Below are 16,325 nucleotides of genomic sequence, written 5' to 3'. Positions count from 1 at the left end.
TATATATATATATATATATATAATGTCTGTTCTTGAATACATTGTTTTAAAATCAGATTACCGATGATGTGACACGCATATACACTAACATACATTGTTTGCCGTTTTCCGTTTGATTTAGCGCGATGGCGCCATAATAAACGATGTCCCGCATACTACCTCATTATCTGATACGAGATCCTTGCTTGTACCGTAGCATTTATTCTAAATCCCACTGACGTATCGATTGTATACAAAAATACCACGTGTAAATAAACGGCACATACCATCCCCTACTCTTCTGTCGGTTTCTTGATATAAAAGTGAGGCAGACTCCGAAATTGAACGCAGTAACGAAAGGATCTGTGCGTTTGAACGATTCTGCGGACCATTTGAAATCGTCGGAATGCAACCAGCCAGGAGAACACGAATCTTCGATTTGACGAGAGAACTGAACTTCCGAAGGTCCCTGAGTTCACGAGAATTGATCGAACGCGATGACAAGTACGGCGGTAGGCATTTCAAGCCTCTTCCTGTCGCCCTTACGAGAGGCGAAGGAGTTTATCTGTGGGACGTCGAGGGAAAACGATATCTCGATTTTCTGGCCGGCTTCTCCACTGTCAGCCAAGGTCACTGTCACCCACGCTTGGTAAAGGTGATGCGAGATCAGGTGGGAAAACTCGCGCACACCTCCAGGGCATTTTATTCGGAGCCTCACGGTGAATTAGGAGAATATCTATCCAAACTGTTGGGATGGGACAAATTTTTGCCAATGAACACCGGTATGGTAAAAAAAAAAAAAGAAAAAAAAAGAAAGAAAAGAGAAATAAAATGAAAAATAGGGTACAGAGGAGAAGAATGAAAAAAAGAAAAGAAAGAGAAAAGTAATACGAGCGAATCGCAAACACGTAACTCCTGTTCCAGGAGTGGAAGCAGGCGACACTGCCATTAAGGTGGCTAGGCGTTGGGGCTACAGATTTAAGAAGATTCCATCGGAACAAGCGACCGTTCTATTCGCCAAGAATAATTTCTGGGGACGTTCCATAGCCGCTGTGTCTGCGTCAACCGAACCAAATTCCTACACCGATTTCGGACCTTTCGTGCCTCGTTTCGATAAAATACCGTTCAACGATCTCGATGCTTTGGAACGAAAACTTCAAGGAGATCCAACTGTCTGCGCGTTCATGGTAGAACCTATTCAAGGAGAAGCAGGCGTCGTGGTGCCCGATGTAAGTAACTTTTCGTCCTTTGTCGAATAACGTAGATTCTTCGAAAAAGCAGCATACGTACATATACGATGCGACTGTTTGCACAGGATGGTTACTTGAAAGGTGTTCGAGATCTTTGTAATAAATACAATGTGTTATGGATCGCTGACGAAGTGCAAACTGGCTTGGGTAGAACGGGGAAACGATTAGCGGTGGATCACGAAAATCAACGGCCAGATATCCTTGTGTTAGGGAAGGCAATATCTGGAGGAATGTATCCCGTTTCCGGCATTTTAGCGGACGAACAGGTAAGCACAGCTGCAGCCTAGTACAGCGGTATCACTTTACTTTTTAATTTACCTTGAATTTTAAATTGACATCTAATTTAAAACGCCAACTATCGTCTTGTTAGATAATGTCGTACCTAGAAACTGGCTCTCATGGCAGTACATTCGGTGGAAGTCCACTCGGTAACAGAGTTGCCTTAGAGGCTGTCAAAATCGTGGAGGAAGAAAATCTTACGGAAAACGCGAGAAAGCTTGGTGAAATTGTACGTAAGGAGTTACAAAAGCTTCCTAGTGACATAGCGACGGAGTTTCGTGGTCGCGGTTTGTTGACTGGCCTGGTAATCAATAAAGGTATCATATTTAGTTTTATCGCGGGTCTTTACGATAGAACTTGCGAATACAACGTCCGTATAACACGCGTCGTGCGTTTATTTCGCTTTTCTTTACATTTTCCTTACATTTTCCCAGACTTTGCCGATGGCTGGGATATTTGTTTGAGACTAAAGGAAGCAGGGTTACTATCGAGACCCGCTCATGGACAAATATTGAGGATATCGCCTCCGCTCACCATCACGAAAGAACAGCTCGAAGAAGGGCTCGATATACTGACCAGTGTCCTTAGGAACTACAAATGAACCGATCACCGTTACCAAAGTATACCGATAGTACGGATAATTTTGACTCATTCAAAACGGAGACAATCGACATAGACGGAAAAGAAAAAAGAAAATACAATCGTGTATTTGTAAGATAATATATAAAAATATGCATATAAACTAAGCGTGCGAGTCGTGCCTTTTTAAATGTCTCGTCAGGCTAAACGCTTGCGAGAACAGTTGATTGCACTGATGACATTTATATGATTTTGCACCGTTGTGTAAAATCAAATGTCTCTTTAAATGATTCGCCAGTTTGAATCGTTTTCCACATAATCGGCACTGATGTTGCCTAACAGTGGCATGAGACGCTTCGTGATTTTTCAAATGACTCGATTGCGAGAAACGCTTACCACACGCTTTGCATTCGAAAGGTTTTATTTTCGTGTGAATTCTCATATGTTCTGCGAGATTACCCTTTTGAACGAAACATTTGCTACAATACTCGCATTTATGAGGCCTCGTTGCTTTATGCGTTCGCAAATGAATCTTCAAGTTGTAACTTCGACTAAATGATTTGTCGCATATTTCGCATCGTACCAAACCTTTTCCGGTATGAAGCCGTTCGTGAGCTCTTAGGTTTTTCAACAGGCGAAATCTCTTTTTGCAGCTCACGCATTCGAAAGCTTTGTTCTCGTCCGTTCTCGCGTTACCGTTGCTGTTCCGTTTATGCGTTTTCAAGTGTTCCCGTAGGTAAGACGGATAGGCAAATATTTTATCGCACATTTTACACGGATGAACATTGGTTTTCGTGTGTAATCGCACATGAGCATTCAGTTTACTCTTCGACGAGTAACCTTTCTCGCATGTCGGGCATCTGAACGGTTGCTGACCGGAATGTGACAATCGATGAGTTAACAATTTCGACTTTTGGGAAAACAACTTACAGCACACTTCGCATTTGTACTTTTTCGTCTGTACGTGCTGTATACCTTCCGAGTGCTCGTTTTCTATCTGTTCCTTATAATTAAGACTCGAGGAGGAGGACTGATACCTGTCGATAGTTTCTCGACTATCGTCTGTACGTTCGAAATTTTTCGAGAATCTTACAGTACGACAGTCAGCTATGTTATAAGTTTCCGTATGAGGTATCACTGCGTTTCGTACTTGCTGCGGACTACTACCCTCTCGTACTTCTTCTCCTAGATCCACATTTTCGGGAAAACCCAAGGTTTGCATTTCGTTGTTATCGTTCGTTGTTGCTCTATGATAAGATAAGTTTTGAATAGAATTACCAACGGAATTAATCGATCGTTCATAGCTCAAGTTCTGTGGAATTTGATTAGAATTCTCGCAGATATCTATATTTTCGTTATCACAGGGCACTTCTATGTTCTCGTTACTGTGAGTGATACTGTGACTTATTAATTGGGTTCTATTGGTGAACGTGCGATTACATATAGAACAATGTAAAGCGCAAGCTGCACGGCTAGGGTTCTCTCCGTTCGTTGGAATCATTTGCATCGCATTCGACCTAATGAATGGTGACAATTGCGTATGTTGAACGCTCTCGTTAGTCAAGTTGGAGCTCAGGTGGTGGCCAAAGTTAAGATTAAAGTACGAATTTTGCGATTCTACTATGTGCATATGCTGCATCGGTATGTCATCCTGGACGAAAGGTAAATGCGATCTGCTATGAGTGCACAGTTCTTGATAATTCGTAAATACGGCAGCGCATTCTATGCATTTCAAGGTTTTATGGGAATTCGGAACAGATACAAAACCCTGATTTTGTTGGTACAATTTATAACTGGATACCGTGGCGTACGAGGTCAGGCCGGAAACCTACGAATATACACTTGTATTTCAAAGGTTCGCATTTCCTTTCGAAACTCGTTGATACGTAATTACCTTTAAAACGGCTTGTCTTAATGCTCTATCCGCTGCACGACATTGTTCTCTGTATAATAAAGCAGACTCAGCTCTAGTTACACAACGATCGCACATTTTCTCTGGAAGACCATCACCTTGCCAAACCTGACGAAATACGCATTTCAAATGTAACAAAATTAAGTTTTTCATTCATACTAATAGAGCAAATACAATAAAAATATTTAATTACTTCGAGACACGAAAGAGATCGCAGTTTGGCAGCAAGAGACGATTCAGCTGGTCCCACGAACAGGCAAACCATTTTATCGCCATCTTCTCTTAGACAAGTACGGCATAATTTCCCGATATTTTCGCCGTCGATTTCTTTTGTAACGATAAACATCGTTACACTTTCACGTGACCAAACTCGATGGCCGAGGAAAACGTTTGATTTTAGGTTAGAGTTTTGTTTTGACGTTTACGAGTGGCGCCATCTCTTGGTCGACACACCGACGCTAGTAGGTGATAATGTTTTCGATAATCAATAACAGATGTCGCTAAACGATCAAAATCGTTTCTATTCAATTTTCTCAACGTGCTATTTTGTTTCCTTTTTCTCCGTTTTCCCGTTTTATCAACGCGGACAATACTTTCATAGGTGATCAATTGTCGGATGATATCGCGTAAGTCGTGAAGGAATTGATGTTATTTAATTAAATGGTATAATGACACGGACCGTGTACCAAGTAAACTTATCTCGCGTTACAAAGACCCGAAAGATTCTTGGCGTTTTGCGTCATTTCCAATGTTACCGATGCAATACAAGACGTCAATATTATTAGCAGTTGGAATTAAAAGTAAAATGGACTATAAAATTAGAAATAAGGTATAGAAAAAGGAATATTACTAAAGGGAGTATAGATTATTATCAAGCGATTGTCGGCATATTAATTGCCAGTGAAATCATGGGAATCTTTTTCATTGTTAATTCTTTCGACTTCATTGACTTTGATAACGTCGGAATAAACGACATTATAACCCCTAAATTGAAAGGTGCGATTCATAAAGGTTATAACGAAAATATCTATCTTCTTACCTGATATCGATCTCTTGGTACATGTGATGCAAAATCTTGCAGGATGAGTAACTCGGATAAAGTTTACATACAAGTTTTTCGTGGGTGCATCGGAAGAATACGAATGTATGTCAAAGGGAAAAGTTTACGGTTACGACGATGCGAAGAAATTCGAGTAGGCAGTCATTCGAAAAGTTTCGATGAAAGTTGACAGAAAGGAAGAGGATGCGGAATCGATTGTACACTGTGTACGTTTTCCATTCAAAGTTGTCAAAAGCGATCAATACAAGCGAGTCAATTCCATTCCGTTGCCATTACAGTCGATAAAAATTCGTAAAAACGGATATTTCGTTTTCGCGTACGATGGTCGCGGCAAAGTTACACACATGTCGCTACGAAACAGAAAAATTTCCGTAGCATCGATCACGTACGATTTGTCTCATCAAAGTGCCATCGATTCGACTTGCCTAGGGCAAAGTTACTCCCTAAAAGAGCGTGGCAGGGTTTTGCGTCATCGTTGCTGTACACGTATATATGCGTGAGTAGCAATATTGGGACTGAAAGGTGGCATATTCGGCGCTTGTTGGAATCGTCGCAAATATTTCCGTAATTTCCTTTCTGGATTACCAACCCCCTCTGATAATTTTAATGCTCGTCCATTAATTCTATCGTTAATGAAACGGGCGATTTAATTACCTATATTGGCGTGGTAGAAATTCGATAAATAATATCATCGCTGATGAAATATAAGCGATTAAATAAATAGCTGGCTGTCATGATGCGACGTGACACGATCACAGAAATTTCTCGACGTAACACGAACACGAAGACGTGACGCACGAACCGTCGATTTGACGTACAATATATGTATATACATATATATTTCCTGCTTTTCTTCATAGATATAATAAGTAACAGGGAGTATGCAATTTCCCTCACCGGCTAACCAATCGCTATTGATTTCGCTTTTCAAGTTAAAACGATTAAGAAAATTTCATGGATCGAACGAAAAAAAAAAAAGGAAAACCGAAAGACAACAGATTTGATCAAAAGCAAAATATTTTCTATTATACGTAATAATTATTTTACGTCAACACGTGGAATAATAATTTATATCAGACAAGATTAGCAAATAAGCAAATTTTCAGAAAACGATACGAACGAAAAAGAAACTGGCAATTTTATTTTTCGTACACATATCGCGCTGCAAACTCGTTTATCCTTTTCCTTTCGTATTGTCGACAAAAATCCTAGACAGCCCGACGAATCGACCAACTGAATTCCGTAGCGAATATCTCGCGCGCGCATCGTTCGATTTCACGATGCGGCTTCTGTACGCAAATCGAGATATCTAATTTGCAAATCAAGAACGAAACTAAACCGATCAGGAATTACGGTTGATCCCGAGTTAATCCTAAAAGAGTTTGCGGCCGTTTCACCGATTTCGAGTCTCGATCACGTATTCGAAGAATCTCGTTCTCGCGATGCGTTTCGATCAACTGAGATGGTGCTTTTTCCTATCTATCATACGGATTATTCCATGGTATTCTGGAGTGGCGTTTAGTCGAAAAACTACATAGGTCCAAGTCGAACGAACAGAACTATATTTCGATCGATCGATATCGACTCGACTAGGAATCGATACATCTTCATCCTTTGCTCTCCGCCTTATTACCCACGGTGCGAACAAGTACATATGGTACCCCATTAAGGGGCAGCACAGAAGATGGCGCTCTTCGTGTTTTCTCTTCTATTCCCTCGCGATCCGTCCATCTATATAAAATCGATGAATTTATCTGCCTCGATCTCTACGGATATCAAGACAAGATGGCAACGAAAATACGTTATATACTCCTCCTTTGTTTCGGAACGCTTCCGATATCTTTTCGAAACGATGGCACAATGAAGATCGCAACGTCTTACCACATTAGCCTTCGCATTGCCTTCCTAAGCTATAACACGTTGAAACAGGTTAGTTTATTCGGAAAAAAAGGAGCACGCGAAACGGTGGAATTGCCTACATCGAACGATTATGATTCACTTCTCGGGTTATCGAGGTTCGCAAACGCCCGGATGACGTGGCGGCTACGTTTTTCGATCCGCGGGATTTCCGCGAAGAAAAGAAACTCGATGTTCCATAACGGGTTCACGAGCTTGAATTTTCGCACCTCGCTTTACCTTCGATCGCTTGTGGTCTTACGCGATGTCGATATCGATATTGATTTCCTTCGACCTCGTATCGTGGTGAGGTTTTTCTTCGTTTCCTACACGTCGTTTTACACCGTAGGGCGTCCGTTGATCGCCATGCTCGCGGCAACAGGTAGATAACCGTGCGAGTATCGCGCGTTTAGCATCTTGGGGAAATTCATGAATTATCATTGAACATTCGCGACGACTCCTTCTCGGAGGTAGAGTCGCGATTTCGATAACGACACGGAATTGTCACTTTTAGGATAGGTCACATCGGATCGACCGCTGGAGGAAAACATCGAACGAGAAGAATGAAACGAAAATGTCGAGTTCTTTGAGATATCGTTAGGATAGGTTATGGTTGCGTTATAAACGCCCGACGGAGAAGAAAATCTCAATGGGAAATAAAAGGAAGAAAAAGATAGAAAAGCGCAAAGACACGTGGTTCGGCGAATCGGGCATCCGTACCTGAGGGAAGATCAACAAGTAGTTAGCAAGTGGTGGGGAAAGGTCTGTTTGTATGCTGGTGACGGGATTGGTAATGCGGGGATAGCGGAGCGGGGTTGATCAGCGGTGGGTCGGCAGGAACTATGGACTAGAGGGGCGGTGGGGGTTGGTTGGCTACAGGGAAACACAGGAGGTGGGATTGGTCGAGAGGCTGGGGGGAAGGGGACCGGCTACAGGCGAAGGGTAGGGACGCGTATTCGGGGCAGGCGGGCAGGCAGGCAGGCAGGCAGGCAGGCTGGCAGGCTGGCAGGCTGGCAGGCAGGCAGGCAGGCAGGCAGCCAAGCAGGCAGGCAGGCAGGCAAGCAGGCAGGCAAGCAGGCAAGCAAGCAAGCAAGCAAGCAAGCAAGCAAGCAAGCAAGCAAGCAAGCAAACGAGCAAGCGAGCAAGCAAGCGAGCGAGAGAGCGAGCAAGCGAGCAAGCAGGCAGGCCAGCAGGAGGCAGGCAACGAGTAAGCCAGAAAGCACAGGGTACCGCGAACGAATCGTGCGTCCCCGTCGTTCAGTCGGGTAGGCGCGTTTGTACGGCGTCGGTCTGTTGAAGATTTCGAGCGTAAGTACGTTGGTGTCGTTTTCGGTTCAGCGTTATTCTTTCGTGTGCAGTGTATTAACGGGTGTTTTGTTCGCCGTGCAAAGAAGCAAGAAAGAACGAAAGGAAGAAAAAGTGAGGAGAAAGGCAAAGGAATTACGAGAACCATGTGCACCAGTGATGTACTTTAGCGATCGTGAAGAGTTGGAACGATCGGTACGAAGAAAGGAATTGGGATCGGAGTGAACGCGCGAAAGAATAGAACGGGAAAGGAAGGCGAGCGTGGTCGGTTTTGGCCGGAGAATATCCAGCCGGGGGGAAGCCAAAGAAAAGAGCGACAAGGGAAAGAAAGGAAACATGTCGCGACGGTACACCAGGATCCACATTGTACGGGCCTGGGCGAGGCCTCGACATCTTTTGCTGTCGTTTCTGCTTCTTTGTGGAACTCTCGGTGAGTGGATCGTGTCTTTTAGAGGCTATTATCGCGATGCTTTTCTACCTGCGTACTCGCTACATGCGTGTTCGCGCGCGGGTGTGCGTGAATATGCATTTATGTAGCGTGGTACTCGCGTGTGTCGAGAGAACGAGAACGGTGCGTGTGTTTATAACGTTTTGTCCTATCCAGCGCATGCGCGGTTGTTCGTAGTACGTCGACGAGGCCAGCCGTGCAATGGTGGTGGGGCAAACTGGGGCCTTAGGCCGTGTTCATAAGTACCAACTCTGAGAGAGGCCTCTCGACGTTTACGAATACGAACGAATCGTGTGTCGTGTTACGCGTTTTCTACTCCAATCTCATTCGTTCTCTCTTTTCCTCTTTTCCTTCGTTACACTCTCGTTCCGATAAAAACGGATCGATCGACGATTTCGAAGCCTTGGACGAAAGTCGCATCTAGTTAAAGCTCCTTCCGCTTTGTCTATTTTTAATCATTTGGAATCCGCGTTTGGCTATAAATACGCGAGGTTTAGATGACGAAAGAATCACCTGGGACTGCGTTAAGACGTTGCCGGTTCGCATCGGACGCGCAAACCATGTCTTCTTTCCACTTTCGTAACGCAAAACCAGTAGCCCGGTTTTTCTGTTTTTCTTGCTTGGAGATATCGGGTAGCCGAAGGTATCGTGTCGAGCGATGCGAAACGCGTACCCTGAGAAAACTGAGGGAACAACGTTAGACTCGGAGCGTGGGAATTTTCCAACGTTTCTAATACCTTCTTCTTCTTCTTCTTCTTCTTTTCCTCTTTCTCCTTTTACCGTCTTACGATTTTCTCTATTTTCTTTTCGCTTCTCCTTTCTCTTTCTTTCTTTCTTTTTTTCCCGCCGGTTGAACGGACAAAACATGGTTGGTTGTAAGGTCGTTAACTTGGAAAAACGCGAGACTACGAGTAACGAGGAGATGGAGAAACGAATCGGACTGGTATCGACGAGTGGTCGTCGCGTGTCTCAAGGGAGAAGCGGGGAGAGCATAATCGAATTTAATCATGGAAGTCGAAGGATGCGACGACTATCGCGAACGAGGCACGTAAGTCCGTTTCATCGATCGGTAAGAAAGGAGAGGAGGGATCGACGCGATCGAGAGGAACGCGTTAGCGATTTATCGCGTTTAATCGAGGCGAATTTGGTCGGGACACGAACGGGGGCGCGCGCTCGTGCGCCCGGTGGTTGCATCGAGGTAATCAGGGTCGCGTTCCATTTCGCCGAGTCGGCCGCATAAGGATTCGGTTGGAGGAGATTCGAGAGAGGCCTTCGAGGAACCTTACTCGGCGTAATCTTAAACCACTGCCAACCGATTTCCAAGTGCTCTCTTGGTACATTCCTCGCATTTTTCCCTCCTCTTCCTGCCCCTTCCATTTCTATCTCCCTCTCTTAGTCTCGTCCGTCAACCCCCTTCTTCTCCTCCCCCACACTTTCTCGCTCTAACGTTTCTGCTCTTTTCCTTCTCACGAAAGAATGCAGCTTTAGCTGCAGCAGTAACAGCAGCGCCGTCGCGCGCGCGCCACGCAAGTATGGCTTCTCTTTCCTTTTTCCCTCGTGTTTTCTTTTTTTATTCCCCCCTCCCCTTTCTTTTCCTTCTTTTTTCTTCGCCCTTGCCGCCGGAGATTCCTAAACGCTGCGTGTCGTGAACCTGGACCCGATGTAAACAACAGTTCGGTTTCGAATCGCGCGAAGTATCGGCCGATAAAAACCGCGATTCGGGGATGGCGACGTCGACACCGGCAAACGTTGTGTACCCGGCTTTCACTTTTTCCTACCATTCGCCGCGCGATGCGCCACCACGGGGATTTATCTCCGCGTTTACCACGCGCGTCCGTATCGTTCCCCTCGCCATGTCGAATCAACCTCGAGACGTTTGCGTTTCCATATTTTCCAACGTACACACCCCCATTTCCCTCCCTCTGCGTGTCCTTTGTTCCCTTTAAGGAAGCTGCGTAGAAGGAACATATCGAGGGACGTAGTTTCCTTATTCCGTTTTTACCGTGGCGCGTCTCTAAACTGGGTCGATGGATTGCGTAACGAAAAACAAGCCGCCTTCGCGCATCGGTCCTTCGCCAGCCTGTCTAACGGATTAAACCGAGTTGCCGGTGTTTTTAAGCGCTTTGACGTCTACGTGTACTCGTATCTTTGCGTGATAATTCGTCGAACGACGGGACAAAAAGGTTCGGAAATATATCGACGGCGTATCGCGAGAAATGCCCCGTTGAAAATTGAAAGAAGCGTTGTTTCGATCGGATTTTCGACGACGACGACGACAATCACCGGTTTGCCGGAAAACGAACGGGCCCGATCGGTCGAGAGAGCGGGCTACTTTGCATTGGCCGATGAAATAAACGAAATAGATTTTTGGGATAAAAATACGGGCGCGTGGAAAGGACGGAGGCCGGAGGATAAAGGATGGAAGGAAATAAGTTAGACGGAGCAAAGTGATCGACGAAGAAAAGACGGGCTGTGTCGTGGCACGAGGAACAATAAAGATGTAGGGAGAAACGGGTGCAGGGTGGGGGGAGGAAGAAGGAGGCAGGTAGGAGGGTTAGAAGGAAGGAAAGAAACAGAGCGAGGACAGGAGGCAAAGAGCAGAGAGAAGCCAAGAGAGGACAAAGAGCGGTCCGTCGGGGTCGCCGGCCGTTTCTCGTAGGTGCGCAGCGCCTCTGTACGTTACAGGAACCATAGGCGCTTTAGCCATCCTTCCTAAACCGTTTCGACGAAACAGAGGCGGTTCGGAATGGCGGAGGAAGAGCGAATTCGCGAGTCCCAACTGCCGCTGCTGTATCGATCGCGATAAGCTAGACGTATCGATAGCGCGTTCACGGAAAAAATCGTTATCGTCCCTTATCGCGTTATCGTTTGGCCGAAGAACGGTGTATCGAATTTGTCGCGCTCTCGGTGAAAAAGCAAAAGGAGAGAGAGAGAGGTATGGCGAAGGGGTTGGTAGAGCGGAGTAATTCGAATGGCAAACATTTTCTCGGAAAGTTTCGTCTTATTTCTTGGTTCCGCGCTCGACTCGCGTCGATCCTTGCAACTTTCTCTCGACCGGCGGCTGTTGCATCGTTCGCGAGCGCGTGTATCCGTCGGTCCGAGAAGTTGCGAGCAAAATCGCACGGTTGGGAGTGACGTGACGTGACGCGGCGGGTCGCGGTAGCAAGGAAAGGTCCCACCTTCAGGGATGATGATTCATTGCTCGACGCGACGAACAACGCGTTAGTTTGTGGATTCACGAGCGACGACGATGGCAAAAGGTTGGAATAAAAGGGAAATAGAGGCGGAATAAAGGTGGAAACGCGCGAGGCACGTCATTTCGCGTCAGCCGTATTATTATCGCCGAATCCGTCCTAATTGGCTGCTGAATTCAGCGGTGGAGGCTATCGCGTTTAGAAACCCGTTACCTGCCTACCGTCCGTCCGTCAGGAACGACCGCTCGAAAGCGACGCTGACGTCCATTCGTCGAGCGAAATACATTTGCATTTGAAAATCGTTCGGCGTCGACTGACAGTCGTTTATGATGAGCGTGATTCGTGACACGCGCATGCAAAGCGATGTGATTCGCGTGCAGATTTTCGGAACGCGTGTCGCGTTTCCCGCTTCTCGCTTCCTATTTCCCGTTTCCCGTTTCCCGTTTAGCGCGATCGATGATCGTTCCGAGCTCCTCGTCTCCGTTCGATTTTCCTCCACTTCTCTACGTTTATTCCGACTTTTCCAACCGGGACCGTCCTCTTTTCCGCAAAGTTTCACCGCAACGAGTTCGCGAGACGACCAACGAACGTACGTTTCTCCGTGAACTCGTCGCGGTAATTATCCGCCGCTGCTGCCGTGTGCGGCTCGCAAACGGGGCGGTAAATAAAATTACCTCTTATTCTCAGTTTTTACGGTACCACTGTGTCGCCGCTGCCACGGATAGCCTCGAATCGTCCAACGTTTCCGCGGCCCGTCCTTTCGCCCCGCCGAGTATTTCTATGCGATTAAGCTCGAAGAAAAGGTTACGGTGGACCCAGCATCGTCGGTCGTCCAAACTCGTAAAACGAATGCTCGGCAATGACTCGTGCAACCTCCCACACGCGCACCCTTTATCGCGGCGCGTTCTAGAAATTCGTTTGGGAAAACGTAACGGGATTAGCTGGTCTCTACAAAGATCGCGAATTACGCTATTCACGGATGCACACGCGCGCGTTCCTTTAACGCGACGCTTTTACTCTTGCGCGCAATTTCCCCGCAACAAGTTACGCTGTAAAAGGGGTTACATCATGATCGTAACGCGGTCGTTCTAGTCGCTATCTTTCCTGGTCTTTCGCGGAAAACGACTCTCCTGCACTCTTCCGGTCTCGATCCGATACCGGATGCAACCTGGATTCTTCCAACGGAGACCTCGCGGCTTCGCGGTGCCACGTCGGAAGAAAGAGATCCTTCCGTCAGTCGAACGCGTCGAGAGTTTCGTAATTCCGACTAACGTTTTCGCGTCGCGTCGAGCTCTTTTTACCGGCTATGCATGGGATCGCTTTGCACGGCTCGCCTACCGTCCGTCTATTCGAACGAGGTGAGTTTTCCGGGACAAACTCGCACGCGCGTTTCATATGCTGAAAAACCGAAATCCGTTTTCGGGGGTAATTCGTCGCATCGAGCAGTGGCCTCGCTGCGTAGCTTATTAGCCGAGCCGCTGTATTCTCGCAGCGAGGAGTATAGCGAGTGGTAAACGGAGCGGTGGTAGAGTTCTGTGGAATTGGAAATTAAAAAGTTGCAACGAGGGACGAAAGTTTTCCAACGAAAACGAATTTACACAGATTACGAGATTTCTTCTGGTTTTTATCCGGTACAAGGTTGCGATCCCGTTTGTGTCGCGATCCGCGAGAATAATCGGAACCGCGTGTTCGATTTTTGATCGTGTATTCCTTGGTTCGTACGGAGACGGGGTGGTTAACGCGTTTCGGTACTCGCGGCGTAGATCGTAAGAACAGAAAAGGATCACAGCGAACGCAACGTGAAGAACGTTGCACCCGTTGTTGCTGGTTGGAACGTACGATTCGCCGTCGTAGGAGTATTCGATGACGCCTACTCGACGCTCTCGTCTTACCCGACGCCTAACCACGAATATCGCTTGCCTCTGCAATATTCCCACGTCTTTACGCTCTTGCGCTTCCTCTTCCTCCCTTTTTCAACTCCTCCACCCCTTTTTCCTTTGCTCCCTTTTCTCTCTGTCCCTCCTTCTCTCGAGGTCGCGCCAAGAGTCGGCCGAATCTTTGCTCGAGCATACCCAACTACTACTCGCTCTTGGAGCATCTCCGTGGATCGTTTCGCGATATCGTTTGCCGAGATCTCGCGTTGGAAAGTAAGCGGAAGGTCAGCGACTGACGCGACGCGTAGGTCCCTCTAGTACACGCGGCAGCGAGCAAACGGGTAGCGTTATAGAGATCTCTTCTGGCGGTTAGCCCGAGAACGAAGAGAACGGCGGGTGCAACTGGAAACGTAAGGTAACGCGGTTACGGTGAACGGGGCACAGCGTTGCCGGTACCCGTATCGCGCTTTTGTCCATTTTCCTGTTCCTTCCTTCCTTCTTTCCTTCCTCCTCTCCTAACCCTTTGCGTACCGACCCTTCCGTTCCTCCATTCTTTCTTCCTCCCTTTTTCTCCGTTCGCGCGTCGCCTTATCGCCTCGCGGTTTTCCTCTGCCGCTTCGCGGTTATCGGAAAATCGGAAAGACGCTCCATCGAGAACGAACGAGTAGCCTTCGCGTTGGCAACAGCGGAGAGGATTATACGATTGTCTACGAGATCGCGTACGCGTTCGTATCGCGAGGAGAGTAAGTGTCGCGAGTACTGGAGAAGAAAAGAAAGAGAAGCGACGATGAAAAAGCCGGTTGCGCAGGGTATGCGGTTACCGTAGAATGTAACACGCGGCAATCTTCACGGACGCATTTATCCTTCGTGTTTCATACGCGCGGGAACGAGATGGTTACCTACCGACCTTCCTTCCTTCCTTCCTTCCTTCCTTCGAACTCTGTTCCTTCTTGTTCTGCTTGTACGCGTTTTTCGCGCTACTCTCCCCAAAAAACGCGATGCTCCCCGACTAAAATTAATTACCGTTGATGAGCAGTTGCTAAAAAAGGGTATCGATCGGTTAAAAGACTTACCCCTGGGTCACCACTCGCGAATCGTTGTATCGATTCGTCGTCGGAGACTCCTCGAAATATCAAAGGGTACCGTATGCCACCGATTCGTTTCTCTCGCGTCTTTGAGAAGCGACGATGAAAAAGCCGGTTGCGCAGGGTATGCGGTTACCGTAGAATGTAACACGCGGCAATCTTCACGGACGCATTTATCCTTCGTGTTTCATACGCGCGGGAACGAGATGGTTACCTACCGACCTTCCTTCCTTCCTTCCTTCCTTCCTTCGAACTCTGTTCCTTCTTGTTCTGCTTGTACGCGTTTTTCGCGCTACTCTCCCCAAAAAACGCGATGCTCCCCGACTAAAATTAATTACCGTTGATGAGCAGTTGCTAAAAAAGGGTATCGATCGGTTAAAAGACTTACCCCTGGGTCACCACTCGCGAATCGTTGTATCGATTCGTCGTCGGAGACTCCTCGAAATATCAAAGGGTACCGTATGCCACCGCTTCTTTTCTCTCGCGTCTTTTTCCTCTCTCTCTCTCTCTCTCTCTCTCTCTCTCTCTCTCTCTCTTTCTCTCTCTTTCTCTGTGTTCCCCGAGATCCCTACCATCGCGATCGCGAGGGACGAAAGAAAGCTGAAAGAGAAGAGGAGAAAGACAGAGAGGGGGAGAAGCGTCGAGGGGAAGTCGAAGAGGCAAACGCCCCCCGCGACCCGAGCTTTTCGACCTCTTCTCGTTTCTTCCGTCAGTCAAGGCGAACGAATTTCCTGCCCCCGATGAAAGAGACCCCCTCCCGATTATGCCACGATGACTAATCCAGGAAGGCGAGAGCGACGATTCATCGATGCGTTTGTGAAATCGCCGTCACCGTTGCTTCTGGCGCCGTCGTTCCAGTCATCCTTCGTTATCGGATGTGTCTATTCTCTATTCCACTTCGGACATTCTTTATGCACTTAGTATATATCGAGGCGGGGGCTATTAGACAAATTCCACCGCTGACAGAACAGAGAGGAACGGAAATCGAAATGGTCTCTCGCAAATTATCGTCGCGGGCGAAAATTATTTTCGGAACGTTTATGACCAACCGAAATAGGTGTTTCGCCTTCTAGAGAGGATACTGGCATCTTTTAAGATCGATCTTTCGACAACTATCGAAACGGTGATAGAAATTTACGGGTTTCGATTGCTGGAATGTCGAACTCTCGTAACTAATTCGATTCGTCTTAATCCGCTATCGTAATCGATTCGTTCGCCATTCAGATTCGCAATCTCGGTACGATAACCGCGAATTATCGTTAGGGGAAACTTTCCAAATCCCGACCGATCGGGAATACGCATGTGTTTTCGCTCTCGGTGCTTTTCGTTCGGTATCGTTGGTCGAAGAGTAATCATTGAGAAACGACAATGGTCACGTCGAGATTCCGCCACGTGGAAGCGATTGCGCCACGAGATCCAGGCCCCTCTAGGCCCAAAACCGATCCTTGGTCCGCGTAGGTCTCG

General features: G+C 47.0%; 3 protein-coding genes across 7 annotated transcripts in view; 2 read left to right on the top strand and 1 right to left on the bottom strand.

Annotated features, from left to right (window-relative positions):
- LOC108554325 (Ornithine aminotransferase precursor) overlaps window positions 1-2,174 on the top strand; it is a 5,319-nt gene extending 3,145 nt beyond the window's left edge. Inside the window, exons 6-10 of the mRNA XM_017909540.1 lie at window positions 462-761; window positions 904-1,208; window positions 1,295-1,495; window positions 1,600-1,825; window positions 1,943-2,174. Of these exons, the coding sequence (XP_017765029.1) occupies window positions 462-761; window positions 904-1,208; window positions 1,295-1,495; window positions 1,600-1,825; window positions 1,943-2,109 (1,199 nt within the window). The 3' untranslated portion in view covers window positions 2,110-2,174. The remainder of the gene's footprint in view (window positions 1-461; window positions 762-903; window positions 1,209-1,294; window positions 1,496-1,599; window positions 1,826-1,942) is intronic.
- A 76-nt stretch (window positions 2,175-2,250) lies between these two features.
- Window positions 2,251-4,345, bottom strand: LOC108554320 (zinc finger protein 470). The gene is made up of 3 exons (XM_017909535.1): window positions 4,193-4,345; window positions 3,982-4,107; window positions 2,251-3,915 (listed from the first exon to the last, which is right to left on the bottom strand). Exons 1-3 carry the CDS (start codon window positions 4,343-4,345, stop codon window positions 2,251-2,253), a joined length of 1,944 nt encoding a protein of 647 aa, XP_017765024.1.
- A 3,754-nt stretch (window positions 4,346-8,099) lies between these two features.
- Window positions 8,100-16,325, top strand: part of shg (DE-cadherin) — a 35,832-nt gene continuing 27,606 nt past the window's right edge. For 4 of the 5 annotated variants that reach the window (XR_001890702.1, XM_017909590.1, XM_017909589.1 and 1 more), the window contains exon 1: window positions 8,277-8,690. Coding sequence is in view for 4 of the 5 variants with exons in the window: in XM_017909590.1 (XP_017765079.1) it covers window positions 8,597-8,690 (94 nt within the window). In the remaining variant the exon portion in view is untranslated. The other variant, XM_017909588.1, reaches the window with a different exon arrangement.

Source organism: Eufriesea mexicana, unplaced genomic scaffold (genome assembly GCF_001483705.2).
Source record: "Eufriesea mexicana isolate 0111107269 unplaced genomic scaffold, ASM148370v2 scaffold18737, whole genome shotgun sequence".
Taxonomy (NCBI): Eukaryota; Metazoa; Arthropoda; class Insecta; order Hymenoptera; family Apidae; genus Eufriesea; species Eufriesea mexicana.
The sequence above is the reverse complement of the archived record's forward strand: the minus strand, read 5'-3'. Positions and strand labels throughout refer to the sequence as shown.

What these genes read in the sequence shown, in the direction of transcription:
- LOC108554320 (XM_017909535.1), bottom strand. Translation starts at nt 4,345, where the DNA reads ATGTTTATCGTTACAAAAGAAATCGACGGCGAAAATATCGGGAAATTA. An exon ending in GATCTCTTTCGTGTCTCGAA is followed by an intron (nt 4,108 to 4,192) that starts GTAATTAAATAT and finishes GTATTTCGTCAG; the next exon opens with GTTTGGCAAGGTGATGGTCT. An exon ending in TAAGACAAGCCGTTTTAAAG is followed by an intron (nt 3,916 to 3,981) that starts GTAATTACGTAT and finishes GTATATTCGTAG; the next exon opens with GTTTCCGGCCTGACCTCGTA.